Source organism: Triticum dicoccoides, chromosome 3A (assembly GCF_002162155.2).
Source record: "Triticum dicoccoides isolate Atlit2015 ecotype Zavitan chromosome 3A, WEW_v2.0, whole genome shotgun sequence".
Classification (NCBI taxonomy): Eukaryota; Viridiplantae; Streptophyta; class Magnoliopsida; order Poales; family Poaceae; genus Triticum; species Triticum dicoccoides.
This window is the reverse complement of record NC_041384.1, coordinates 10,689,312-10,711,104: the sequence shown is the minus strand read 5'-3', so window position 1 is coordinate 10,711,104 and position 21,793 is coordinate 10,689,312. Positions and strand designations below refer to the sequence as shown.

Sequence of the window (21,793 nt, the reverse complement as noted above, 5' to 3'; positions counted from 1 at the left end):
TACGCACAATGCACGTTAATTTAGAAGTATATTAAGTAGGATATTATTTGCATGTTATTATATGATTAGCACTATTTGGCATGAATTTAACTACACGTTAATTTGAAAGTATATTAAGTGCATGCAGATATTAAGTAGGATATTATTTATTTGCGTGTTATCATGTGACTAGCACTATATTTGGCATGAAATTAACTGCACACTAAACGTGTTGAGCGCTCGACATTGAAGCAGTATAGATAGTTGGATTGACATGATTTGATGGCCGAGATTAATTGGATCTGCCCCTTTGGGTCTTTTTATATTGGTATAGATATAGATGACAAGTCGGGAAATTCTCTTATATAAAGCAAAGTGTTCTCGAGGACACATGGAAATTCTCGTCTAGTCACGTTCATCATGTTTCTAGGATTTCGGCGCCGGTGAAGGAAACGACAGCGAGCTCCCCCTCGGCTCTAGACGCGACAGGGTGAGCTCATGCCGTGGCTATTTCGTGCGCAGGGTTAAAGCCGTGGCCGTGGTGATCTGGTGCTTAGCTAGGGTTAAAGGCGATTTCGTGTTTAGGGTTAAGGGCTATGGTCGTTGATTAGTGTTAAAGATGTCATGATAAACTCCATTTTGTGCTTGGTTAAAGCAGTGGCCCTGACGATTTTGTGTGTGCTCAGACAAAAAAATCACTACTTTTTATGAAGGGGGAAACAAGAAAATCACTAGAGTGCTTTTCTTTCGAGGGGAACAAGAAAATCACTACTTAGATTGGGCCATGGATATCCCGCGGCCCGGCCCGGCCCCTCCCAGGAAAGGAAAAGCAGCTCTGTCTCGCTCGCTCTCCCTCCCCCCTCCTCTGTCCTGGCGGCGCCCTCCCCACCCCTCTTCGACGCCGGCGCAACCTCCACCTCCGACGCCGGCCGGCTCCCCGCGTCCCCCGCAGCGTCGCGGCTCCACCGCCGGCTGCTGACCCGTACGTGCTCTCTCTCTCTCTCCCTGACCTGCTCAAGCTCTCCAATCCGCTGCCAAATTTATCTACTTTGCTGTGTTGTTAGCAATGGAGCTCAGATTATATGCCAATTTTTTTGCGCTTTACTTATGCTACGCCCCGGCCTGGCTAGTCATTAGCGTGAGCTGTAGCCGGTTAGCTGTTTGTCTTGGGGGCGTGGAGCTGCCCTCTGCCATGCCCCCCGTGCCGGCAGTGTTCTAAACACTAGAGTGCTTGTTCTCGGTTGCCACTGGCTGTACTTCACCAGGGATACCCTCTCCGCACTCTGCGAATCACCATTTTCGTTCTTGTTATTATGGTGCTTAGTCGGCTTCGATTTGTTGCTGCAGATGAGGCTTTGAGATTCAGGATAACAGCTGCAGCAATGACTCTTCTTTATCGTTTCTTGCAGGAAATTCTGAGGCAGATTCGCAAGCTTGACCTATTCTTTCTTGGGTTGTCCTCTCCATAAGCTCAGTAAGGAAGCTTGGCCCATGAAGTGCGATTTCTGTGTGGATCTATCCTTGCTCGAATGGCGAGGTCAGTGTAAGGAGGAGGGGGTTTGCGTCCCTCGTCTATGCGCCGTGCAGTGCTGGGGTGTCTGCGTCGGGCCCTTTTGAACAGACATCGGCCCCTGGATCCATGCCTCTCTTCTCTGGCCTGTTGCGCCAAGAGCTTGGATGATGAGGAGGAACCCAGTCAGTGCTCTGTTGGCAATGAGGATAGACGCCAGTATTTTCATCCTGCGATCACACGAGCAATCCGGACATCGAGCTGGGATGATGCCAGGAAGATCAGCTTCAGGGAGTGTGTCAGGGTGTATGGGCTACCCCGGTCGATCGGGCTGTTTGCGTTGCTTATGCAGTCCTTCTTGCCACGGAGGATTAGGGAGGTCCGGTGCCTGATTCAGAGCGTCGTCGACCACTTTGGGAATGCCGGGCCGGAGTTGTTTGAGTTGGCGTCCTTGTTGGCTAGCAATTTGGGTGGGTCGATGACGTTGGTACAGGTTTATGCCACAATCATCCGGGTTTTTGTAGAGCTGTCGATGTTTGAGGATGCTCTCCTCACTTATGTCGAGGCCAAGAAGGTTGGAGTTGACTTGCAGGTATGCAACTTCTTGCTGAAGCGCTTAGTTGAGGGGAACCAGATCATGTATGCAAGGAGTTTGTTTGATGATATGAAGAGTTCTGGTCCTTCACCAAATATCTACTCTTATTCAGTTCTGATGAGTATGTATACACATGGAGCCAAGTTATGCCTGGAGGAAGCTCTAGAGCTTCTTTCTGAAATGGAAACGGAAGGTGTGAGGCCAAATGCTGCAACCTATGGCACTTACCTCTATGGGCTTTGCCGTGCCAAACAGGTGAAATCTGCATGGAACTTCCTTCAAATGCTGTGTCAGAGAGGCTACCCTTGCAACAGCTATTGTTTTAATGCAGTTATTCATGGTTTCTGCCATGATGGTCAGGTTCACAAGGCCATAGAAGTGTTTGATGGGATGAAGAAGTGTGGGTTTGTCCCAGATGTTCACAGCTACAGCATATTAGTTGATGGCTTATGCAAACAAGGGGATGTTTTGACAGGCTATTACATGCTCGTTGAGATGGCAAGGAATGGGATCAGTCCTAATCTGGTGAGTTATAGTTCGCTTTTGCATGGTCTTTGCAGAGCTGGAAGGGTTGAATTGGCGTTTGAGCTTTTTAAGAGGCTGAAAGATCAAGGATTCAAGCATGACCACATAGTTTACAGCATCGTTCTTCATGGTTGTTGTCAACATCTAGATCTAGAGATTTGCTACGACCTTTGGAATGACATGGTTCATCATAATTTTGTTCCAGATGCTTACAATTACAGTAGTCTGATATATGCATACTGTAGGCATAGGCAACTGAAAGAAGCATTGGAGGTGTTTGAGCTCATGGTCAGTGATGGGATATGCCCCAACATCGTGACCTGCACAATTCTTGTTCACGGCTTCAGCAACGAAGGGCTGATTGGTGAGGCCTTCCTGTTCCTGGATAAAGTACGCCAGTTTGGGGTTGTCCCCAATCTCTGTACATACAGAGTTATCATCAATGGCCTGTGCAAGGTCAATAAACCTAATGACGTGTGGGGTATTTTCGCAGACATGATAAAAAGGGGCTATGTTCCTGATACTGTGCTTTACAGTATTATTATCGATGGTTTTGTGAAGGCTTTGGATCTGCAGGAGGCTTTCAGGTTGTATTATAAAATGGTCGATGAGGGGACAAAGCCTAATATCTTTACATATACCAGCCTCATAAATGGTCTGTGCCATGATGATAAACTTCCTGAAGCTATGACATTGCTTAAGCATATGATTGGGGAGGGGCTGACACCAGACAGAATTCTGTATACGTCTCTGATTGCATGCTATTGTAAGCGCTCAAACATGAAGGCCGCTCTGGAAATCTTTAGAGAGATGGAAACAGAGGGTTTGTCAGCAGATTCTTTTGTCTACACTTGTTTAATTGGTGGCTTCAGTAAAGTGCTTGCGATGGATGGCGCACAGTTGTTTATGGAAGAAATGATAAACAAGGGGCTTACACCTACTGTAGTAACTTATACAGACCTCATAATTGGATACTTCAAAATTGGAGATGAGAAAAAAGCTATGGCGATGTACAACAGTATGCTGCAGGCAGGCATTACGCCGGATGCCAAGCTGAGCTGTATATTGGGCCTTGGTAATGATGGGGATGATTTTGGTGATTCTCAGGAAGATAAGGATGTATCATAGTCATAGGTTATCACAGAGCTACGGTAACTTGGTCAACAGAATGATTCCATAAGGTGATGAGCTCATGGTATTGTTGCATCAAGTATTAGTTCCATCTGTTCCCTTTGCTTCCGCCACTGCCATCATCTGAACAAGTGAGGGAAAGAAACTGGTCAAAGTTTTCACTTTGATGATGTCATCCTATTCAATACCTGTATGGTGTGATAGATAATTACAGGTTAGATATTGGCTCATGCAAATAATCAAGTAAGATATTAGGACTGCCAACTGCATATAAAAATGCACATTTTGAGTTGGATTTATCTTATTAGGGCCTCTTTTTCTGCTAGGCAACAAGTTTATGATTGATTTTGACAATTTTCTGTTCAAGGCTAGGTGTTCAGCTGGAAAAACCAAAGCTATTTTTTGTACTGTTGGAAGATACTCCTCAAGTTAGATGAAGAGGTAGGGCATCAATTTATCGCATGCTAGATATTGTAAAAATACGACAACCTAAATCTGATTTGTATCGTTAGATGTTATTCTTAGTTTTGCTCTGCTTTTGTTTTAAAAATATGCAGGATGTAAGCTGCCCTGGACTTTATTGTGCTGATCATTCTGTTATGAACTTCACATAAATTCTAATGATTGTTTAGAAGTACATTCTGCTGCCGAAAAGTCCCAACATTTTTCTTAGAGGGGAATAGCTTTCTGCTTTACCTTTTTGTGGTGCCTTTATGACTAGATTAGTCTGATGTTATAAATAATCAATTTCCTTCTCTGATGTTTCAGGTGAAATGATTTCAGGGTGCAAACAAAAGCTTCTGTCGCGTGAAACAAGCTTTTTGGGTCGGCAGACTTTCAGTCATGTAGCTCTTTAACTGCGGATACTGAAAGTTCAGTTAGTGTGCAGGTTTCAGAATGTGAAGATGCCGAGACAGGTCTTGCTGTTTATCTGTTTCCATTTAGCATCATCTGCACTGTTTTGGTGTACATATTCACAATGGAACTTCTTTCAGTGCATCTAAAGAAACATTTGGTGCTGCAGATAACTGTTGATCAAGCTTCAGATACCACCCTTCTGTTGAAATGCTTCAGCTTGTGGATGGATTGATTAATGCAAGTAACCAGGAGAGAAGGTGCGTTAGCTGGGGCTATCCATGTCAGGTCGCTCATGAGGAGAAGAGGGAGGGAAGAGCAGCAAGGAAGCTTCATCCTGTTCCCATACCAAGGAAGCCACGCGCACACCAACACATACAAACATTTTTCCTCCCCACCCATGCAACCTGCTCAGCGAGGACATGGTTGGCACTTGCCATGCTCATGGCTGCTCAGCTACAACCTGCCCGTCTTCAGCCTTGATGGTGTCATTCTAGCAGATGCCGTTCCTAGCACCCTGAACGACCAAGAAAGCAGCCGGGTGGAGACAGGGGCATTCTCCCTTTTAACCGCAGCTTCCGCCTCCTGCACTTTATAGGTGCTGCTGTCGATGCTGCTCCTTCTCTTCCCCTCGGGAGGTGAGTCCTAATTTCTCCCTATTCCCCTTCTTTGCTTAATCCTCCTTGTAACATGGACACGGTCAATACTTGTTTTGTCTATGTATGTAAATATGATTACTGTGATTAGAGTCATTTCAGTAATTTCTGGAACGATTGAAATATATAATCATATTTGTTTTGTGCTCATGAAGTGCTTACACAAAGGTGTGGTAGATTTATTGGTGGCAATCGAATATATTTGCGTGCTTCAGCCCCTTCTCAAATTTTCAGAATGCCAACCATTCCTGGCCTGTTTTATAATTAGGACTAAATTAAGTATTTGATTACTTTACTGGGAGATTGGACTATATGTTTAGTTTTTTGTGATCATGATGAAGTGCTTATTCCCTTTGAAGGTATAAATAGAAGTAGTATTGCTGTGGCAAATCAGCCTGTAATTTTTCTACATGGCTCAGATTCTTATCGATCCTGAGCTTGCTCTGATGTGTAGATTATTATCTGTATTTTTGCATTCATAACATTTATGTGCATTGCTACCATTTGACATGCTCCTCCTTGCAGGTACGGACAAATGGTGATATTGTTTGCTTAACAAATTGGTGCTCAACTAGACAAGCCCGAGGTCCAACCAAGCTGGCAATAATCAGTGGCCTTTTCTTCGAATAAGCAAATTATCTGAATCTCTTTAGCGTTTCTTTATTGATATACTCGGATTTTCGTAATCTTCATTCTGATAACTATGGTATCGATAGAGTGGATAGTACAGTTCGTGGAGGCTATGGGTAGATCTCGAGTTCTTCAAATGTCCAGTGTATTTCCCTGGTGGGCATCGTTCTTTCATTCAATTGGCATTTTGTAAAATAAAAAAAAGCACATGGCCGCAATGTTTGCTTGCCCATTTCACTTTGCTTTATTAAGAAAAGGGTTTTGAGTCGTTCATTACAACATCAACAATTGCCGATGGCATGAATATGGTTCCACTGAGACATTGCTAATGTTGTTGGCGGCTAATTATCAGCGGGAAAAATAGTGAATGCCATAAATCAAAAGCCATCCTATATGGATAAGCAGCCCATGAAAGAAGATGAAACCCATCAATCATCGTCCCACAAGTCACAGTTTTTTCTTCAAAATTTCAACAAATTCATGTTTGCAAAAAATGTTCTTAAATTAAAAAACCATGTTCACACATTTTATACAAATTGTTCACAAAAGTTATTTCATGTTCATGTTTTACCAAAAAAAAGCCTCAAATTTTTAAAATTTCCACCTTTTTTTAAAATGGTAAACTTTCCTAAACGAAATAGACTTGAGTTTTTTGAAAACCAACAGAAAAAAATGACGGGAAACTAGGATAACTAAAAGAAAAGAAACCCACGCAGAAATTTGGGAATGCTCCAAAGAAGGCTGAAGCTGAGATTGGCTGGCCCACCACACACTCCCTGTCCGCAGAAATTTGGGAAGGCTATGAATCGCTTTAAGCGAGCAAAAACAAATCGCCTGGCCATCACAGTGAAAACGGGCAAGCGACCTCCCAGCGCAAGTCACGTTCGCCAAAGCCCTGGTTTTATACTAACAAATAACAGAGAAAATATTCATGATTGTTTTATTCCGGTTGATTTTTATATGAATTTTAAAAATCATCTTGAATTCACAAAAAAATACGTTTAAAAAAATCATGAATTTAAAAATTGTCTGCGAATTAAGAAAAACAAATAAAAACTGTCCGCAATTGAGAAAATGTTCGTGAATTTAAGAAATAGTCACCAATAAAATATTCACACAAGGAAAAATGTTCACGAGCTTAAAAAAAGTTCATGAATTTGAAAAATGTTTGAAGAATAAAAAAGGAATAATTCAGAGCTTGTTCGCGAGTTCAAAAAATGTATGTGAATCGTTAAAATGATCATAAATATAAAAATAATCAAAACAATTCATAAACTGTTCGCGTATTTTAAAAAGTGTTCTCCCATTTGATTTTTCACAAAATTTTAAAAATGTTAAATGAAGTAATAAGTTCACTAATTTGATTTTTTTTCACGTATTTTTGAAAATGTTCAAGAATTTAAACATGTTCATGAATTTTTAGAAATACTGATTTTGAAAAGTTGTTGAATACAAAGGAAAGAGAAGGGAAAAAATCAAAATAGAAAAATTTAAGAAAAATCTAAAGAGAATAAAAAAACAAGAAAAATGAAAGAAAAATCCTTTTGAAACCTTCCCAAAACCTCCCATAGCGTTCCCACCGGTCGGGGCATAACTACGGGCATTTACATCCGAGTCGGCACGCTAACAAATGGTTTGCGCCTCCGCCACGACGTTGGGGAGTCAGGTAGACCGCACGGCCTCCGATGAGGTACAAGCGACGCGCCTAGCCCTGGATCCAAGCTCCCTTTAGGCGGATGCAATGGATTCTTGCCGGATCGAGTCCGCCAGTTGTCAGGCGATCTCACGGGAGCGGCGAAGCGCAATGCGAACGACCATCTCCTCCTCAGGCCCACATGGGATGAGGCCCCAGTCCATAGATCGGGTGATCGAGGACTCAAATCTGCTGCCCCGCATGGTGGAGAAGGCCGTAGATCGCTAGAAAGGTGGTTGGGGCACAGTAGGCTGGATTAGAGTGGAGCAAAGTGGCCAGGGTTTCGTCCAGGGAGCGGATGGGGATGAATATATGTGGGGTCGAGGTTGGCCAGCATGGGCCACATCTAATGTGGCAGACGCGCCATATCCGCAACATATTTAGGCTGGATATAAGGGGTGCCTGTCAGCCCGGGCGCTTTGGGGCGGGCATGAGGTATCCGTCTGGGTCAGGGTTTTTGGCCGGTCGATTGCCGAGCCATCCACCTGGGCATATAGAGGCGGTTTGAGGCGCCCGTCTGTAGATGCTCTAAGTGAAGTCTGGGTTCTATCTCGTCCCACCATACAATTTGGACAGGTATGCAACAGGCTAGTAGCCATCTTCCCCCCTCTTGACCTTGGACCACGAACATAGAGAGTTTTGAAATTCAGACATTGTCAATGCGACCCCAGAATTTCGCCCTCCAAGAGAAAAAAAAGTAAGCTAGAGTACGTCCTCGTTGCAGCCGCCGCCTCTCCTAACAAAGCCTAGGATTCCTCTGCCTCCCGCCGGTCTAACTCGTCTCCGGTGGCCTTAGGGCCGTGGCGGCGCGGTGGATCTCAGCCCTTGCTGGTGGGAGCGGTCTGTTTTTAGACATTTTTTTGAATTTTGTTAGGTTTTATGTCCTGCTCAGGAAGACGAGACGGCGGCGGCTCCTTTAAGATGGAATAAGGTTTTCTTCGCCTGGCCCCCATCCCGGTGGTGCGTCTAGCATCGTCGGTGGGCGTGCAGAGGTTTGTCTCTGGCGGATCTGTTCTTGGAGGATTTTTTCAGATCTGGTCGTAGTTCATCTACATCCGTGTGTGTTCAGGTTGGATCCTTTCGATCCTTTCGATGACCACGGCGCGGCCTCGCCTCGCTTCAGTGCTTACAATCATGTCTCTATGGTCTACAGATCTTGATGTACTGTCATGATTAAAGATGAATAGATCATAAGTTCCAAAAAAAAGAAATTAAGACATTGTTAAACAAGAGTGAGGTCGCTTAGCTTACCTAGGGATTGTTTTTAGCCACACTGCATTTGATTAACCATTGTGTTTTTTTTTCGTTCGGCCCAGACTCTCACCTTGGATTCTTTGTTAGTCTTGGCCTTGATACTGGAGCCCTTGAGTTTTTTAAGTTGTCCAAAATGAAGACTTGTCAGTTGTGGACCCACCATCTTTTTATGGTCAACCGAGGGAGGGGAATCGAATCTCCATATGCAGATCTCGTAGTAGTACTTGTTCATCTCGTAGCTTTGGGTTCCGATTGACCCACCAACCCAATTTGAAACACCTTGCAAGCCGCTGCAAGTCCTCCCCTGCAGGTTAGTGCATGCTCGCCATGTTCCATCTTCATATGGGTTTAGCACCGAGTACTATTTTTCGATCTGCTTTGTGTAAGGCTCGATTGGTTACTGGCGGAGAACCAAGAAAGACATAAATCTGAACTGACGCTTATTATCTTTCTGTGTAAACATGCAGCTGGTTCTTCTAGTTTTACATCCAGGGCAAGCAATAACATGGCCGATGGACCAAGCCGTGTGTCGCTCGATTCACTGGAAAGTATGACAGATAATTTCTCCGAAGAGCGGGTGCTTGGCAGCGGTTCATACGGAAAAGTTTATCGGGTATGATTAATCATTCACAATTTCATACTCCCTCCGTTCCAAATTACTCGTCGTGGTTTTAGTTCAAATTTGAAAAGGAGTTTCACAATCTTGCAACGGAGGGAGTACATTGTTATTTGATTAACTACCGTGCCCAAGTTAATTCCCGGGCTACAATATTTTGTTTTCTACCAGTCTTGTTGAGGAACTCTTGTTTAATAAAAATCTACACCTATTCAAGGCTGGGTATTTGGGTAATATTCTCTGCTTTATAGATGTCACATATATCCCTACGAACAGAAAACTAAACCATATACTATATGCAATAGGGGGAGCAGGAAGATGACCAGGTATGATCAACAATACCACAATCTATTTTTCTAGCATGATTTTAGTTGATTTTCTTGTTTTTCCATCCTACAGAAATAGTATTACTGTGGCTTCCTTCTTTCATGCAGATGAGCAGTTGCATGGTTAAGGACACTGAATTGATAAATGTCCATCCCCTCCAGCTCCTCTTCTCTTTCCGATCGAACAAGTCTATCTCCTGCCCATTTCATGTAACTAACAACATGACGATCAGCATGTGTCCGTGAGGTGTGTCCCAAAACACGAGGAGGCAACACCTCACTACTACGATCTGAATCTTCTGGGCGGTACTGTGCCACCAAGGTCCACACACACCTTCGTTGTAACGATGAAACAAGTGGAGCAGCTGCCGGCCAACATGGACGTGCTTGACATAGTCGTCCTACTACAGACTTTCCCAGGTGAAGTGCAGTTGAGTACAGTATGTTTTGCAGTGGTTCCTCGAAATATAGTTATTTGTTTGATGGCGCTTCCTCGAAATTTGTGCATGCTAAAATAGATAACAGCCGTGGATTTCCTGAGGTGACCCTGAAGGCCGCCTGTGCAACAACGTGTGAGAAGACGAGATCTGAGGTATCAAATACGGAGTAGACGCTACCTAGGATATTCTCTGATACTTTTTCCCCATATATTTCACCTTCTGTTTTCGGCCTGATACAGCCCATGTTTTGATCAACCATGCCTACTTCAGGTCTTACTTCATTATGATTGTTATGGTCTACTAAAGTCAATGGATGTGCACCCTACAGAGCCTTGGTGACTTCAAGCTTCTAGCTGTATTTTTCCTTTGGTGTGGGTACAAGTGACGTGCATTTAATCACTTCAGAGATTAACCAAAGATCCATACAAAAAGTACAAAGATAAAGGAAGACTGTTGGGGACATATATAACCAAACAAGCCACAAAATAATAATTGAAAACGGGTACATAGAGGCGGCCCGTGCTAGCTCGCCGGAACCAGACGACTCACCGTCTCGCTCCCGAAGTCCCACAAGATGCCCTCACTGCTGCATAAAAGAAATAAATGCAGATAAGATCAGTCACATGTCGCAGAGGTTCATGAGCAATCACAAGCTTATTTCGGGAGGTCCAAAGGGCCCAAGACATGGCCGCAAAGGGGACAAAAGGAGGCGTCTCCTCCTGCTGGTGAGAGACTCAATAATTACCACAAGGTCACGCAAGTCCGCCGGGCACCAATTGCACCCAAGGCCTCGCGAAGGCAACCCCCAAGGAATTGAGCCGCCATGCACAATAAGAAAATATAAGTAAAACCCTCACAAACCCCGCACAGTGGGCAAAGGCCATCTTCAGGTCCATTCCTCTTCAGCACTTCAGAACCCGACAGGAGACGGCCACGGGTGAGCTGCCACAGGAAGATCCGAATCTCGAGTCGGATGCGCAAGGCCCAAAGCTCGACGACCCAACCGGGACAAGGCCCACCCACTAGCAAGCAGTAAATAGACCTAGAGGTGAACACTCCTGATGGCGAGAGCCCCCAGGACACTGAGTTCAGCGAGCCCAGGGAAAGCCAGTGCACACCCATCACGACTAGGCCTACCACTCAATCGCCTCCTCATCTCTGAATGGCTGGTGGAATGAGAGATTCCAGTGGCATTATGATAGACCATGACAATGGCAGTGTCAGGCTCATTACAAATGGCGAAGAGCGACTTGAAAGAATCCTGCAGCGTGTCATGGCCAGACCAGGGCCCCCTCAAGAATGAGGTGCTTAATACTTTGTATCGACCGCTAGAATAGAGACCCCTCCTTTCGAGAGCACTCGAGAGGAGGGTGGTCATGAAGGTAATTTGCTTTGATCAGATAAAGCCAAAGGCCCCCTCACCCAAAGGATCATCCAAACCCATTTCAGGTGTAGGGCCACATTGATGGTCCGGGGTGCAAAAACCCCTACACCACTTTGGTATATGGGGTGGAAAAAACCTATGCCCATTTGACCATGTGGTGCTTCTTCTTATCACCCCCTGCTAGAAGAAGTGATAAACCTCCTTGTCCATCTCTGTGTGGATCCCATCGAGAAGAAGGTACAAACCAATAGGAACATGGGTAGGCTAGAGGGTTAATTAGGATCTTCTTAGCGCCTTTGGACATGAAGTTGCCGTGTGAAGGCTCCATACGGGACCTATACCGCTCTAATAGCAGGCCTAAGACCTAGATTAGGATCCGCGGGTCACTAATTGGAAAACCCAGGTAGGTAACAGGAAAGGAGGGGATCTGACAGTCTGGGTTGTTTGCAATGCACTGTTGCACGTCTGGCAAGTACCGCATAACCACCACCTCGCTCTTGGGAAATTTAATCTTCAAACCACACATCACCTCAAAACAAAGCAAGAGAAACTTCAGGTTGATGATGTCAAGGTTGGATCCCTCCACCATGAACGTCGTGTCATCCACATACTAGAGGTGACCGCCTCCATCGATCAAGTGGACCACCACCGCATGGATGTGGCCAGCCACTCTGGGCTTATCCAGGATATATGCAATGGCATCAGCGACGAGGTTAAAATAGGAGCAAAGAGGGCGGGCCCCCACTGGCGCACACCACGGGAGGGGCCTGGCACACCATTGGTATTGATGGCCATACTACATAAGTTGCACCACCCAGGTGATCCAGCGGTCATCAAAGCCCGTCCGCTCTAGGACCTGGCGCAGGAACAGGCGCTCTAGCTGGTCATATGCTTTCTAGAAGTCAAGCTTAAGGAAGACCCCCCCCCCCTCTGGTGCTTGAACTTAACCTTGTGGAGAACCTCATGAAGCATGAGCACCCCATCGAAGATATCCCGACCTTAGAAGAAGACTCACTGGCTAGGGCTGGATCAACCTATTAGCAATTGGAGTCAGGTGCATTGCGCACTCCTTTGAAAATATGCACTGAAGGACGTTGATCACAGTAATATGACTAACTTGCCTAATGTCAGTGGCCCCAACAACTTTGATGATAAGGGATCCAAATTAATTAATTCAGGACAAGGGTCCTGACAAAGAAGTCTCGAAACATCTGAGCCACCACTCCCTTCATGGTGCTCCAGAACTTGGTGAGAAATGTCAGAGGAAGGATATCAAGGCCCTAGGCTGAGCTCGTTCACATGTCCAAACAAGTTCACGTTGGGAGCATAGATTAGTGTGGTTAGGAGCGCACATGTTAATACTAGTTGGGAGCACATGTTGGGATGCACAAGTTAGTCCTAGCTGGGAGCATAAATTTTGCCCGAAAAGAAGTTTGTCAAGATTACTAACATGGGATCTAAATTTCAAGATACCTACACGAGAAATACAATGATGAAAATGGTTTGTAATTTGGACTCATGGTTCTGTACTCCAGGAATGCCTAGCAGTGGCGTGTGCAAAAAGCCCAGCAGTGGCGGGCAAGGTTCTCAGGGCCACCTGCCAATGATGTAACGCCACTGCTATACGACATCAGTGGCGGGTACGCGCCTGCCACTGGTACATTACTTCCAGTGGCGGGCATTCTTCACTACCCGCCACTGAGCGGCTAGGCTCAAAAGAGGACACCAATTATTGGCATTGCGCGTTACGAAATATTATTTCCAGAAAGTTAATTCACTTAGTGATATGATTCTCAATATAACTGAACCAGACTTAATTCATTTTGGAAACAAATGACAAACTAATTATGTAAAACTTCAAATTTGTTCGACTTAAGAAACAAACATCAATATATCACATCCATCTTAACTTACTAACAGTTCATCGGCTAATATATGCATGACTTAGACCTCATTTCCAAACATGGTCAACGACAACATCATCTATAAGTCATTGTGGTTGCTCTTTCTTATGGTGATTATCACAAGTGTGTCGACCCTTAGTTACTGTCATGAAATCCCGCTAGCCAGACTCATAGAAGGATATGCGTCCGTCTGATTCCGTCTTGTACTGAACGTTGATGACACGCCATGTTGGTCCATGGCTTACTCCAGCGGTGCCGACGTTGGGGATGTCCACTCCGAAAAAACATCTTCATATGTAACTTCTAAACTCTCCATCATTAATAGCAAATAGAGAGCACACAATGTTAGACATCTCACCATACTTGGTCATGAAAAAAAAAAGATGAAAGAATACAAAACATCTCACCATGACTTTTTTGATGACATTGATTTTAATTAAACGGTGCACAAGGGGCTTCCCCAAGAAGGCCACACTGGATGGTAACATCGCGGTAATATTCATGGTCTCATCTCAAGATGGCAATGGGGCCCCGAAACCCGCGTCCCCGCGGGTTTTTACCCTATTAGGGGATGGGGATGGGCGACTTTCTATCACCGCGGGGCTGCTCGTGGGTACATTATAAAATCCGATATGTTTCGCGGGTTTAAACCCATTGGAGTACTACCCGAACCCGAAACCCGACAAAACCCGCCAAAATACGTTATATAGCATATGCACCGATCCATCTTGACTCAACTGGCCCAAAGCCACAGTGCCTGAGCAGCTGAGCCCCACAGCGTCGAGGCCCTGGAGTATAAATCAACCCCACGCTCGGTCGCTACAGTGTCGCTCGCTCTTCAAGTCTCTCTCTCCCGCACAACACAACACCTAAACCTAAACCTAGGTCCCCCAGTCGTCGCCTGCTGCTGTAATATACTCATGTTTTTCTTTCAAATATTGTTGTTTTCATTGACTGCTCGTGGGGACGGGTTCCCTGTGGGTTTTGAAAACCCGACGGGTCTAGGGGACGGGAAAAAACTTAACCCCGCGCACGTTGATGGGGACGGGGACGGGTTTGCGATTTTCTCGTGGGGATGGGTTTGGGCAAGCAAAACCCGGTGGGTTTCGTCCCCGTTGCTATCTTGAGTCTCATCCCGTCTAAGCTTCTTCATTCTTTGAGAGAAAAATTGCATAATTGAATAGACCATTGTCATCCTCATCATCTTGCTCATCCTCGTCATTCTCGCTGTCCTCATCATCCTGGCTATCCTCATCTTCATGGTTGTCCTCATAATCTTGGTTGTTTCCATCATCCTGTTCATCGTCATCGTCATCGTAGGAGAAATACAGTGTCGTTAACCTGTTGACCGCTCCTTTCAAGGAAAAGGATATGTACTCTCCTCCGATGAAACTATTCTATGCAATGTATTGCTCCCATCCATCGTCATATATGATGGTTCTATCCTTTCGTTTTCGCACAGCTAGTTCGAATGTGCGCCCCTTATCATCCTCAAAGTACATAACGTTACCACATAAATTGTTGAAGTCAACCCTTACGTTGCATGGGATACACTATGCAGCAGTTAATAATTAACATTAAAGTCAGTACAAGAATTATACACATGGTTAGAATTGAATACTAATTAAAGTTAAAGACCGTCACCACTCATCTTTTAAAACCGTTCTTCAAGAAGAGCCCGAATTGTACTGCAGTTTTCATACTATCCATACATGGACATTTGCAGATATGGTGGATCTTACGCCTCATGATCACTAATAATCATTATGAAGCACTTATCAATTGTAAATGGTTGACATGAATACTAGCCTATGAAAGTAATATTGAGAAGAGGAACTGGCTAAGGATGGGAGAAAATGTGGCATAACCTTTGTTGAATATTGAACATACTGAGTACCAGAACTTTAACAAAACGAAAGTTAATCAACATTTCATCAAAACGCTGACACCCATTTTTAAATCCCTATGAATAACACGCTGATCCCATGCACTTGTCATATGTAAGCAAATTAAACAATATTTTCATAGCAAATGAAATTCAGCCTGAACTTTGCTTAAAAACTTAACATATTGAGTGACAAAAATTTGGCAAAACGGAAATGAATCGACATTTCACCAAAACTTTGTCACTCCTTTTCAAATCCCCGTGAATAACATGCTAAGCCCCTGCACTTGTCATATGAAAGAAAACTCCACACAATTCCACTCATATGTAAACAAATGAAACAATATTGTCATAACTAAGCATACGAATGTGAGATATTACAATTCCACTTATATAGAGTGACAGAAATGAAATTCGGCATGAACTTTGCTTAAAAAGTTAACATATTGAGTGACAGAAATTTGGTGAAACGGAAATGGATTAACGTTTCAGCCAAACTTTGTCACTCTTTTTCAAATTCCTGTGAATAACATGAAGCCACATCATTACCGCTTGTCATATTTAGCAATGTTCCAAATATTCGGACACCTCCTGATACGAGAAAGAGCTATTTGAATTATCTAGTACCACTGCTGGTGTGCTGCTCTCTTATATGATGTACAACTAGTACTATTGCTGAAGTTGAAACCCAAAGCATAAGTTAATCTAGAAATTAACCCGAGGCAAATCCTAAATCCTAGAGCGTAATTTAGCCACGGAGATAGTATACCGTTGGCGGTTTTCCCGGCCGCGGGCGTGATGGCGGAGGAAAGTACGACCGGAAGGCGGCGGCGGTCGAGGCGTAGGACGGCGACGGCGGTTGAGGCGGACAACGGGGGCCGCAGTCAAGGCGGAGAACTGGGCGGCGACGGTTGAGGCGGACGACATGACGGTGAGCAGATCTGGCGGCGGTCGAGGCGGACGACACGACGGTGAGCAGATCTGGTGGCGCTCGAGGCGGACGACGCGACGGGGAGCTGATCTGGCGGCGGACACTTGGAAGGAGCCGCAGGCGGGTCGCAGGGACGACGACAGTTGTCGAGGCGCAGGACAGCGCGTAATGGGAGATGAGAGGAACTGACATAGAGAAAATGAAACGGTGGAAATGAAAAGGCCGTGGACGGTTGGGCAGGCGCGGAAGTAGAACTGTCCGTGCAGAGCAGTGGAGGGCGACAAAGGACACCCGCCACTGCAAACTTTTTCAGAATTTGGATTTATTTGCCGTGGCTTGCCAAAATGTAGTAGTGGCTGGCGTTGGGCGATGCCCGCCACTGCTTTCTCATATACCAGTGGCGGGCGCTAGCTTTCTGCCCGTCACTACACTTTCCATCCCGTGGGTTAATTGGAAGAGCCTACCTGTGACGGGTGCTAGATCGAGCGCGCCATTGGATTGTCTCTAGCAGTAGCGGGTCCTTCCAGTTACCCGCCAATGCTATTTTAGAAATGTTGCAGTGATGGGTGACCTGCCCTGCCCGTCACTAATTATAGTTCACCTATAGGGCTTTTCCCAATAGTGGTTCACCAGATATTTCATTTTCTTAAAACGGATCTATGAAAAAACCACAACCAACCTCACATTCCTCATGCATGGGTGTGAAAAACCCACCAAAACTCTCTGGTGGCGACAAATGGTCCACATGTGTCGCGTCACTTGTCACCACCACAGGAGTTTGGGATAGCCTTTGCAAGGGTTACCTCTTAATTAGTAATTTCGCTGAATGGAGTACCCAGACATCCTAGCTGGGGCCCATGTGCCAGGAGAGAGTTGGGTCAATCTAGGCCTTGGTACTGGCCCATCCCGAGGGGGAGTGAGGGCGGTTCATAGGTGGAACCCTTTCCCCATCCGCGAGAGGGTCGGCGGTGGCCGTCTTGTGCCCACCGGGGAAGCACCGACGATGGTCACACTCGAGAGCAGCGCAACGAACCGACCGCGTGCCTCGCGCTGCCCTGCTTCCACAGCCAGGAGGTCCCCCCGTGACGCCGTGTTGCGCCTCTCTAATGAACAACCCCGGCGGGGAATGCCCGGTGCACCCAGATGGAGACGACTCCACAGCGGGAGACGAGGCCCCACGCTGCCACCATCGAGCCCGCGCACCCGGCCACTGCGATGATGCCCGACCTTGGGCACCACCGCCGATGAAGTCACCGAGGGTGCTGATGCAGTCCTCGTTCGCAAAATCTGTCGAAAGTGGGCCACAAGGCCTCGAAGGTACCGACAACGAGGCAGGGCTACCGGTGAGGGTCATTCCGTCCGTTGCGCCTAACGAACGCCATGTATCATGTAGACTTTCTGAAAACCGGTGGAAGCACAAGTTTTACCTAACTATATAGCTAAATGCAGCAGCCCATAACCTCTATGCTCGACCTTTATCTTGGTCACAACTCACGGGATTATAACTTTCTTTTAGCTCCTTCGGTGCATAGTATGTGGTTGTTGCTCCTTGTGACAACTAGGGCTGCAAGAAAAGCTCAAGTCTCGATCAACTTATTTTTTGCCTGGATGTGAGATCGATTCTCAAAGAAATGAGTTGTGTATGAGCATTTTATGTAGTTTGATAAAATAAAATAAAAACTGTTGATCTTGAGCTAACATGAGCTCATTAGATTTTAGCTTGACAGCTTAAAATGGTATAATTTAGTATATAATTAATGGATATATAGATAGATTCAAAACCATACAATCGGTTATAGTGCAGTTCAAAGAAAAATAAATCATATACATTTTGCCTGTAAACTATTTAATCTGCCCTGAGCGAATATGGTTTTCTCTTACTTCAAGATTCATGGATATAATTTGTCATGTATTTGTAAATCAAAAAATGAAGTACATCACGTGTTTTCCAGGTATTTTATCACCTTGTTCCTTGATAGTATTATGCTATCTTGTGCATGTGCACAGGTTGATGACTAGTTTTAATAATTATTTTCTATATATGCCTACTATGTTTCTTCGTGTCACGCAGGATTTTGACTGCCTATCAGGCACGGCTTGTCATTTGGAACTACAAGACCCAGGTACGCATATATATACACGTAGGATGCAGCCGTATTCTTGTTGGGATGCATCATGCATGCATTGATGGGCTAGGCCCTCACATAGTATATTGCACACTGATTTCCAATTGTATCCATATCTTTTGTGCGATGCAGACAAGAATGATGGAGCGTGAATTCCACCCTGGGTTTGCTCATTCCCTCAGAAACTTCTCCTCTAGGATGTTTGTTAGCAGCGTTAGTTTCTCCTCTAGGGTGTTCGTTAGCAGCGTTAGGTTTATCGTGAAGTCGACGGAGCAATTGTTCGTGGTGGGTGATGACGACGGGTACATCCACGTGCATGACTGTATGACAATGAAGAGAGCCAAGGAATTCAAAGCTCACGGCGGTGCGGTCACATCATTCGCCGTTCATCCGACTCAACCATTTGTGCTGTCGGCATCTCGTGACCAGCTGATCAAGCTTTGGAACTGGGAGAAGGGCTGGGTGTGCATCAGGACATTCACTGGGCACTCAGCCAGGGTGAACCAAGTCACGTTCAATCCGCATGACAACAACACTTTTGCCAGTGCTTCCGGGGACGGCACAGTGAAGGTTAATTAATATTCCTTTTCTTATACTCATATATAATAAACTTGTTCCTAAAAATAAATATCGTTTGTCCACCATCTTGTATAATTTATTTATTTCTCGTTCACAGATCTGGAGAATTTTTTCTCCCACTCATTTCACCAGCCTCAACTGCGAAGAGGGGCAGCGCTCTGTTGATTACTATCCCACGGGTGGTGATCAGCAGCAGCAGCAGCACTACATGGTTACAGGATCGGGATGGCAGTTGAGACCGGACAATGCGACGGCACGCGTATGATCATCTTCTTAATTCATTCAACAAACAAACAAATGATATCACATGTTGTAGTGCGTGGTTGCATGCATGCGGCACATCTCAAACTAACGTCTCTCATTCAGATCTGGGATTTGCGAACACAGACATGTACCCGTGAAATCAAGGGGCTCAACTCATACTGTGAAGTTGGTGTGATCGACTGCCACCCAGATCGTCCAGCAGTATTGGTTACCGCGTCAGGAAGCTGTGGTGTTTCTCTCCACGACTCCACAACCTACAGGTACAACGCTCCGGCAGCCGCTACTATACATTGTGGCTTCCTACTACTCTCCTCGGGCATAGTTCCTTGATATATATGTTAGATCTCCTTTGATCATCAATCACATAGTAACACGTGAAAGTTTAAATTTGGGTCAGAATCCATCCGGGAGAAAGCAGGCAGTCCGAAAGTAACACTCTAACTGTACAAGCTTGCTTTTCAATTCAAAAACTTAATTATATACAAACCAGAGGACCAGAGCATGGCTACACCATTCCCTTTCTCTTCCTCTGCTTTCCTTTGTTTTATCATGTAGAGTATACGTGGCTAAATTCTGTAACAAGTTTGGAAATTAATAGTAGGATTCGTAATTGCGCAGGTGTGAGAGAACGGTTCATTTCGGTCTCGGCAAGGTTGTATGTGTTGCATACGTCAAGGGCATAAGAAGGTAACAGAAGAAATTCCTATAACTCTTGTACTTGACCCCCACACACCTTCTTTTCAACCTTTTGGTGGGAACAAAGCGGGCTAACTAACTAAAGCCATATCATCCAGTGCCAACATCCAATCTCAATCAGCCCTTTGAGGGGGAAAAAGTGCTAACATAGTCAATGAAAGAGCAGTGCTTCCGTACTCCTAGTCTCCTACACCCGTAATTTCGCGTTTAGGGAAGATGATTAATATACATTTTCATAAAATCTTGTTCGGTGAGCCAACTCCATCATCGTTTTCCCAAAGCCAGTCCTGGATATGCGAGGCTCTTGGGGTGGCGGTAGCGCCGCCGCCCCGGCCTGTAGCACCGGCCTTGAAAGATTCTGCCACTGTTGGCCCCACCGCCGCTTCCACCCTCGAAGCAGTCTGCCACTGCCGGCCCTTGCCCATCGTTGCTGCCACTTGCTAAAGAGGATGACCAAACAGGAGGAAGATGTTGACATAGTCGGCGGCGTCTTTCCTTTGACGATCACGTCGGCACCAGAGCTCGTGGAAGAGGAGGATGAGTACATGGACATATGCAATTCCAACTCCGCATGTGATTGCAGCAGCGGTTGTTCTGATTCAAATTCCAGCAGTGATTGCTGCAACTCGTATTCAGATGAGAGCGTCGACAATACAGCTCCAGCAAAGCGCACACGAACTGATCGCCCGTGGTAAGGAATCTTCAGAAAGGCAGCAGAAGGAGGCGAGGTCCAGAGCAAGGGAGAAGGCCCGTCGGCACATGCTGGAGACAAAGAGGACGGTGATGCGTAGTGAGAAGATACACTGGCTGGTTCTGAAAGGCGAGCCCCGACAACATCTTGTGGCAGCTTGGGTTGTTCCTCGAGGTTGACGATCACCCGAATTAGTGGCAACATCAAAGCTCAGTTGTGATCTTGCGTCCGATATGAAACTTTATCTAATACACCTGTCTCCTATTTGAAGTTATTAACTCCAAACAAAGTATTCCATAAACCAATTTTAACAAAACAACAACTTAAAACTGGTTTTCTAAAAATCCTCTTTAAGTCGATTTGGCTAAAAATTGCTCCATGTAGCAGTTATCCAAACAACCACTAAAGTGTGGGATAGCAGAGTAGGACGGTTTTGTAATTCAGCATGGGTTCTTCACAATGTTATTCCACAGTTCAAACTTCTGACCAGGGTATCATATGTATGTAGCCTCGCTATTGGACATGAGCGAGGAGTTGCAATCATGGAAATCGATTGATATTTTACGAAGGTCCTCCCTCCTGCAAGGTAATTGAGGAATGGAGGAAAATAAAGCTTGAGCAATGGAGCATGAATTGCGTGTTTGAGTTATGCCAATGCAAGTTTGGTGCAGACATTGTTCTCAGTGGGGTTATTCAGTTATGTGATCAGCGTTGTGTATTTGTACTGTAGAAGTACATATTTTTGCTGTGTGCATTGGAATATGTTCCGATCTGTGAAACATGGGTTCCCTTAAAATTTACATTTCTTCATGAGTTTCTGATTTTAAATTTGTTATGAACTTTGCACATTTCTTCATGAGTTTCTGATTTTTAATTTGTTATGAACTTGGTGCTTTCCGCGGATCCTATTCCCCGCATAGCGCACGTAATATGTACCAAATGCGGACCCCCTGTCGCCTCTCTGTCGCTGCTTTGGGCTAGCCCATTTAGGAGTGAACGGGGTGAAAGCAGAGCATTATTTAAGGTCGACGGGACGTGGCGGCGCTCCTCCAGGAGTGAATGGGCTTGGTGTAGGATTAGTTGAGGAGGAACACGGTTTTCATTCAGTTTTGTATTCTCACTG

General features: G+C 45.2%; 2 protein-coding genes across 3 annotated transcripts; both read left to right on the top strand.

The window, feature by feature from the left end:
* Window positions 1–822: 822 nt before the first annotated feature.
* Window positions 823–6,128, top strand: LOC119266631 (pentatricopeptide repeat-containing protein At1g63070, mitochondrial-like). 2 transcript variants are annotated; one of them, XM_037547862.1, is made up of 6 exons: window positions 823–961; window positions 1,389–3,954; window positions 4,108–4,181; window positions 4,509–4,657; window positions 4,765–5,233; window positions 5,777–6,128. In XM_037547862.1, exon 2 carries the CDS (start codon window positions 1,554–1,556, stop codon window positions 3,735–3,737), a length of 2,184 nt encoding a protein of 727 aa, XP_037403759.1. In that variant the 5' UTR covers window positions 823–961; window positions 1,389–1,553; the 3' UTR covers window positions 3,738–3,954; window positions 4,108–4,181; window positions 4,509–4,657; window positions 4,765–5,233; window positions 5,777–6,128. The 2 variants fall into 2 exon arrangements, with proteins under 2 accessions (XP_037403759.1, XP_037403760.1); XM_037547863.1 differs by lacking the exon at window positions 4,108–4,181.
* An 11,012-nt stretch (window positions 6,129–17,140) lies between these two features.
* Window positions 17,141–20,674, top strand: LOC119271693 (coatomer subunit beta'-2-like). The gene is made up of 8 exons (XM_037553420.1): window positions 17,141–17,388; window positions 18,386–18,437; window positions 18,573–19,010; window positions 19,117–19,278; window positions 19,386–19,543; window positions 19,902–19,970; window positions 20,110–20,118; window positions 20,299–20,674. Exons 1-8 carry the CDS (start codon window positions 17,141–17,143, stop codon window positions 20,672–20,674), a joined length of 1,512 nt encoding a protein of 503 aa, XP_037409317.1.
* Window positions 20,675–21,793: the final 1,119 nt, after the last annotated feature.